Source organism: Solea senegalensis, linkage group LG3, assembly GCF_019176455.1.
Source record: "Solea senegalensis isolate Sse05_10M linkage group LG3, IFAPA_SoseM_1, whole genome shotgun sequence".
Taxonomy (NCBI): domain Eukaryota; kingdom Metazoa; phylum Chordata; class Actinopteri; order Pleuronectiformes; family Soleidae; genus Solea; species Solea senegalensis.
In genome coordinates, this window is record NC_058023.1 from 24,519,615 (window position 1) to 24,526,712 (window position 7,098).

At 43.8% G+C, this 7,098-nt stretch overlaps 1 protein-coding gene across 2 annotated transcripts; it reads left to right on the forward strand.

Moving 5' to 3' along the window:
• The first annotated feature begins 771 nt into the window (after positions 1-771).
• Positions 772-6,893, forward strand: ccdc3a (coiled-coil domain containing 3a). Of its 2 annotated transcripts, XM_044020547.1 has the most exons (4): positions 772-1,022; positions 1,121-1,552; positions 2,096-2,273; positions 5,422-6,893. In XM_044020547.1, the coding sequence occupies exons 2-4, from the start codon at positions 1,149-1,151 to the stop codon at positions 5,725-5,727; spliced, it is 888 nt and encodes a 295-aa protein (XP_043876482.1). In that variant the 5' UTR covers positions 772-1,022; positions 1,121-1,148; the 3' UTR covers positions 5,728-6,893. The 2 variants fall into 2 exon arrangements, with proteins under 2 accessions (XP_043876482.1, XP_043876481.1); XM_044020546.1 differs by having other exon boundaries at positions 772-1,552.
• The last annotated feature ends 205 nt before the right edge of the window (positions 6,894-7,098 follow it).

Here is a 7,098-nt window from a genome sequence, read left to right on the forward strand (position 1 = left end):
TTGCAAATCAGACATTTTTACTGTGAAGTTTATTAGAAATTCAAAGTAAAATGCAAATATGGGACATTTAGTTTGAAATTTCTCTAAAACTGTACAGTAAAAATGTCTGTCTGATATCCAGATGACAGACAGTAGAGCTGAACACAACCTTTTCATTCTTATTCAGTACATTTAGAGAACTCTCTTGATACAGTTGCTCAAAGTCCAGTTATTAGGTTTCTGAAACATAGCAGCGAGGATATTTCATTATTTCCTGTTCAACAATGTGCAGCCAAGCGTGCACTCAGTGCTCCCAGTGTTTTTATTTTGAAAACCGGATGTAGACGTCCTTCCAAATTAGCGCGATGCGTTGGCTCCATGGTCGCGGGCTCTTTTTTTCTTCTTTTTTTTTTACTGTAAAAGCCGTAGGGCGGGCTTTAAAATTCAGTGTCAGATAGTTTGATCTTCATCTTATTTGTGGGTGTTCCTTTTCTTTACACGTGTCATTAAACGTATCCTCATTCATGATGCTCACGCCACATCCTGTGCCAAGTTAACTTTCTTCTTATTCACTTCGACATTCACCTTAAAATGGCTCGATTTTCTGTATTGACGTTTTTGTTTTCAGGCAGGATAATGTGAATAATTCTTCTTTTTTACTGTTTGGAACCAAGTTACCACAAACAGGTTGAGCAATTTCAAAATAAGGTGTATCAACATTTACCCGACAAAAGGCACCTGAACGGAGTAAAGCTCAGATGTCAGTGCGTCCAGTCAGTCCCTGAACGCAGCACCGGTGCGCTGCTCGGTGGAGAAGCTGCTCACGCCCACAGCAGACACAGATGAAACACAACGACAGGTTAGAGCAGAGCGTGCTTTCTGAGCATAATGATGAGTTCCTTCTTGTTTTTTAATAAAAAAAGAATACTAGTCTGAAATAGCAAGGTCTGAGTCACTGCGAGGTGAATAGCTAAATGTAGTGAGATACGTTTTTTGTTTTTTTTTTGGTGTTTTTGTGAAGACGAGCTTCTTTACATTATCAGGTAAAGTTTTTTGTTTGTTTTTTAAAGTGCCACATTTGAAACGTAATTTTATGAAATCAGGACAAAACAAACATTTCTCTATTGAATCATCACATCAGGTTTCAGTGACAGTATAGGCACCTCGCGATGTTTTCCACGACTCTCCTTCTCACAGCGTTGTGCGTTTTTACGCACTGGGGCACTTTTACGCACGGGTGCCAGCTCCCCTCCGAGTGGCGGCCGCTGAGCGAGGGTTGCCGAGCGGAGCTGGCGGAGATTATTGTGTACGCTCGGGTTCTGGCGATACACCGGGAGCCTCTGAGTGGAGGGGCGGGAAGCCTGTACAACTCGCTGTCCGGGTTTGGGTATGGATACGAGGGCGCAGAAGAAGGGCTGCTGTACTCGGCCGAGGTGGAGCTGCTGTGCGACCAGGCTTGGGGCAGCATGCTGGAGGTTCCAACCGGATCAAGACTCAACCTGACAGGTCTTGGGTACCTGTCCTGCCAGTCTTACACGGTGATGGAGAACTACTCCTACTTCTTCTTCCTCAGGTGAGGCAGGACGCATTCCTCAGTATCTGGCCAATACTGCTGTAAATCACTGAATCGGATTTTGGAAAACACAAATATGAAATACAATACAATCCAAAAATCTTAATCATTACAAATAGTTTACAAAGCACAGGGTGCATACAAGTAAAGTAAGATGGTAAGATGTTCTTTATGGAAGCAGAATATTTGTTACAGGTGGAGAATTTCGTTAGTTTAGTTAGTTAGAGTTATGGCAAGGTGTGTTGTTATCAACTGATATTGGATCAGTAGGGACTGAAAGTTTTGACACTTGTATTGGTTTTGGGAAAAAGAGGAGGGAGTTATTAGGAACATTCATTTGAGCTACATATTTAACAGTTCAGAAGTAGGTGTTGTTGTCACACAAATGTTAACTGCATTCCCCCCAAAAAACTGCTTTTTTCACAGTTTATAAGAAAACAAAAAAGGTGTTACATGAGCCTGCATGAGTCTTTCAATTAAGTAACACTTAAAAGTCTTGCAGCTTTTTTCCTCACAATTCTTCTCTGTTTGTGCCACTCGCAGGATGGACGAGAACTACAACATCCTCCCACACGGCATCAACTTCCAGGACGCCATCTTCCCTGACACGGCCGAGCACAGGAGCATGTTCTCCAACCTCTTCCAGTACTCCAACTGCACCCAAGGGAGCCAGCCGTTCCACACCTTCAGCCCCGAGTGGGAACCTCAGGAGGACAGCAGGGTAGGACATCACGCTCATGCACATTCCTGTGTCCTGAATCGGCAGTGGTGCAGCTGAGAAGCGAGTTCAGAGTGTGTTGGAAGACTGAGGGGCGATGATTTAATTTGTGTTAGTGAGTCAATGCAGTGCCCTAAGAAAAATAGCTGTGCAAATCCTTTGTAGAGTTGTGACTCTGACAGGAATGCAGCAAAGATCACTAGAATCAACAAAGCAACAATGCAAACACAAATACTTTTTTTTTACTTATAGATTGAATTCCAGCATGTGATCAGTGATCACATCCCAGCAAGTTGAAGATCATATCAGTAACAGATTGGTCGTGGTGCGTGCCTCTGGTTCCCTGAGGCAGAAGTCAATGGTCTAATAGCAAAGGTCCACCATCCTTGACAGGCAGCAGTTTGAAAGTGTGTCAGCCGCGATCCATGTCAGCATGAGGCAACATACCCCGATGACCTGGGAGCAGAGATAAGCTGAACCCTGTCAACAGAGGGAGGAAGGTCTGAAGCGGAGATCTTTGAAGCATTTATCACCTGCTGTGACTTATATGGGCAGGTCGCAGCTTCAACAAGACAGAACAAGGCAGCGTTTGAGATAGGCAGTTGGAGGATATCAGGTGTGATTTGGATTTGGTTGCACATTTCATAGCCATTAGCCATAATGTGATACGGTGCACATTTGTGGTCCGCTCTGTTCCTCAGAAGTGAATTTAATATTTCACAGAAGTGTGATGATGGTAAATTGACACCCTCATATCTGCTGTGTAGCTCAGAAATGGATGTAGAGTACCGCACATACTGGAATATCTTTGATGAGCGTGTTCATGTTGCATTTTTAGTGGCCAAGCACAAGAACCTAGGTTGTAGCGGCACACACTGTGAGAGGGTCAATATCTAAGAAGCTACGACCAAAGAAAATGCCGCTTTCGTTTCACGTCGGTCTTCGAGTTTACAGGTTTATGTTCAAGATTTGTGGCCATGTACAACTTAAACTATTGCTGTCTTTATTATTTTTCTTAGTTGAGTGACTGCAACTGCTTGGGATGTGTGTGATTGTGAGCTGAGGAGGAGGATGCCTGCGTTCTGAGCTAACAGTCCTAAAGCGGCCGCTGAAAACATCATACGGACTTTCCAAAATTGAATTGAACTGTCATCATTTCATGTAACATGAAGTGATTTATTAAAGCTGGCCAGATGTTGGAACCTCATTCCAGACTCTGAACTCTGACTAATGTGGGTGATGGATCCAAATAAGTACTTACGATTATGTGACATGAGAAAACAACACATTGTTGTGTAAGTCCAGCTTAATCTGGACTTTTAAAATACATTTACAAACTGTTGCATCCCCTTAGCTTTGAGCTGGAAATCTCATCACACGCTGGTGCAAAGGAGAGCAAGTCAACAGCAAGAAAAGGTCAAATCCAAACCAGCAGAATGTCTGGACTGACAAGGAAGCTGAAATAGCCACCACATATAAACAAGCCGAAACAGGACATGCAGCCAACTAATGTAGTGGATCCAGACACATTCATGCTTGTATACTGGGACAAGGCAGTGCATGGATATGTACCGACTGTCCAGTGGTCAAACCTGTAGAGCTGCATCAGTGAGGGCAAAGGTTTTTCTCCCTTTGACCTGAAAGCCTCTGAGTTATGAAGTCAGAGGTCAGACAGACAGGGGTTAAATGCAGTGATCATTCAGAAGACGAGCTCCCACATGTAGAGACCACAACCTTCAGGCAAGGCAGGACACCAAACCGGTGTTTCGCTTAGGGAATTTATGTCCCGGCCATTTGTACTTTAGGTATTAAGCAGAAGAAAAGCAAATTATCTGTCTCTGACAAAAAGACACTCTCCTGAATTCTAGGGTTTGTCTAAAGGATCTTGAAGGCATTTCCATGGTCACATCACTCTCTCAGTACTGGGAGAAATCAAGAACTCATTCAAAACAGCCTTTAAAATTGGAATGGGGGAGATGTTTTTGCTTCTGGTTTCAGCCTCGTGGGAACAGAAGTCCCTCCAGAAGGACAGACAAGAGACTTCCTCCTCTTTTCTGCCAAAACCCTCAATTAGCTTTTGTTCAAAGTCTCCTTTTACCAGCGACATGCTGAGCCGTGTTTACCGCAAGACTCCTGGAAGCTCACTTTCATACCAAACATTTAAAACATATTTACTCGTCCTTAACTCGTGAGCCATCGTTTGATGGCTCACATTAAAATGAGAGACATATTCCCCCCGAATACCTCTTAATCAGCACGTTGCTATGTTTACACGCAACCTAATGATTGAACTGTAACCACAGTGAGAACAGAGTCTGGTCGTAACTGTCATGTAAACACCTTTAACAAGTTTTTTGACTCATTAACAGTTTATGTGGGTGCTTGGTCTGCTTGTTGCACTCACTGTTAAAAGCTCAGCGTGTGTGTGTGTGTGTGTAAGTGAAGTAGGCTGTGGAGACTCATTTTGATTCAAATATCATTGTGAGGACATTTTGACTGGTTCAGCCAAACTTTAATGAGCTTTTTTAAAGGGGTGCGACCTGGCTTTAGGGTTCGGGTTAGAATTAGGTTTAGGTCCATATGAGAAGTAATCCGTTTCTATACTAAGATGGTCAAGGTGCACAAGGTTTTGCGTAGTTTGAGAAAGTTCGACTAAAGAGAAACAATTTCTCTCGTGAGACCAACAGCAGGCTGAAACTGAGTTCTGGCTGTTAAGAACCAGCCAGTGTGAGTAATTGCATTGTTCAGTCTCATCATCATCAGAAAAACATATTCCATCAAACGCATCAATATCGCATCTTTCAGTGGATTCAAAATACACCACAAACTCAACCCTCGCTTCAACTTTCTGTGGCCTTGACATAGTTTTGGAAGAAAAGAGACATTGTCTCCAGCTCCTCCTGTGTTACTGAGTGTGTGTGTGTCTGTGTATGTTTCTTCACTTGTCCTCAAACAACTGTTTTTACAGATGATGCTAAACAGCAGGCAGGTGACACCCAGATGTTTTGACAGGTGGTCATCTGACTCGGAGCCTTCCTATGAGCGAGGCAAAGAGTTCAAACTGTAAAAAGACTTGTGCTGAAGGAAATGTGCTGAGATTCAAAAATAACCAGCAAAGTGTCAATACTTTCCTTCTCCCTCTCCCCTACAGCTGCTGTGTTCCTCGGTGCAGGCGGCGCTGTTTGAGGAGGAGGAGCAACGGCGCAAGATGCAGGAGCGCCTGGCCACCGTGGAGCGGAGGAACCGTCAGCTGAAGGAGCGCGTTCGCAAGGTGAAGCGCTCCCTGAGGAACAGCCGCAAGGCCGCGCGCAAGGCCGAGGAGGAGCTGCGGGAGCTGCAGGTGAAGCTGAAGGCTGTCGAGAGGAGAGAGGGGCATCATCTCAACGCCATCACCCAGGAGGAGCCTTCCCCAGGGCGTTACGCAAGCACAGCAAAACGCCAGCGACTGCAACTTTAACTAAATCCGACCCGCCCTGACCTGCAGCCAGTCTGGACTGAAAACTGGCTGTTGAGAGTGAGAGGCTGCTGGGCAGTCTCCACACAAGGGACAAACAAACAGCACGTGTCATATAGTATCAAAGGAAACACGCCTTTAAAGTATTAATCTCCACAGTAATGTTGTAAAGTAACGTATCTCGTATAGCTCTGAGTGCATGAACACGACACTGACGACGATTCCTGTTCATCTGACAAACAGAGCAAGGTCATTTTCCATAAAGATGCTGCAAAGTGCTTTACAGACAGGCATTCACACTCACATTCACACCTACAGTCAACGTAGAGTCATTGTTGTTGATTGTTTTCATTTAAAAACAATCCAGGTGAGCATTTTAGCTCCATTTTCACAAGTAATCCAGGTCAAACGAAAGGTCAGAAAATCTCGGCCTCAGATACAAGTGCACAAACTTTAGAGAGGATTTAATCCATAGCCTTTTAAGTCCAATATCTATCTATTATTTTCACTACCTTTAGTTATAAACTTTCTTACGTGTGAGACGGTTCGTTGACGATGACGTGTAATTCAAGCGTGGAACATGAATGTTTTTGTACAAATGTTTCAGTTTTGTTTGTTGTTTTGCTTATAAAATTTTAAGATGGATGAACAACAGTTGTGAAATTGACAGTGAATATTAACATCTGACACGGGTTCAGTTAAGGTCTACAACACCACATATAGAGAGAGTAAAGAAAGGTCAAGGTCAGAGGAGACTCTGTGCTTTTGTGTGTGTGTGTGTGTGTGTGTGTCTGTCTGTCTGGTCCATCAAGTGACAGGAATGTGTTTGTGTGGGCAGCAGCATTGTGAACAGCAGGACGCCGCTGAGATATCCCTCTGATTCTGTCTCAAAAACCCAAAGCGCTGGCGGGAAGCAAATGTCCATCGCATCACATGACCTTGAAAAAGGGACGACAAAACTAGAGCACGGAGAGACAACACATCAAGAACTGCATTCACATCCTGTCAAACGCCGTCCTCTCTCTGCACAAGGCGAAGCAGACTTTCACGGTGTGTAAGCGATTATAGAGGAAATACTTCACAACCTTTTTCACCCTGTATCAGCCAAACACGCAGTATCACTGCACAGAATCCTTGATAGAAATATAATAAATGCCATTAAAAGAAAACATGTTGTGACAAGTTCTATTTCACAACCCACGCTGTCCTGTGGAAAACTTCCATTGGCAAAGAAGTCACTGATACAGAAGATAAAATCTACCGTTTGCTGCTGGATAGCTGTCTGATTACTGCAGCTGTTCTGTTTGTAAATTAAAAAGACATCTGTATGGTCATGTGACCCTGTGTTAGCTCTGTTAGGGCCATTTACAGTGT

Coding starts and splice junctions, on each gene's coding strand:
- ccdc3a (XM_044020546.1), top strand. CDS start 1,149: ATGTTTTCCACGACTCTCCTTCTCACAGCGTTGTGCGTTTTTACGCAC. Junction 1,553..2,095: donor TCCTACTTCTTCTTCCTCAG/GTGAGGCAGGAC, acceptor TGCCACTCGCAG/GATGGACGAGAACTACAACA. Junction 2,274..5,421: donor AACCTCAGGAGGACAGCAGG/GTAGGACATCAC, acceptor TCTCCCCTACAG/CTGCTGTGTTCCTCGGTGCA.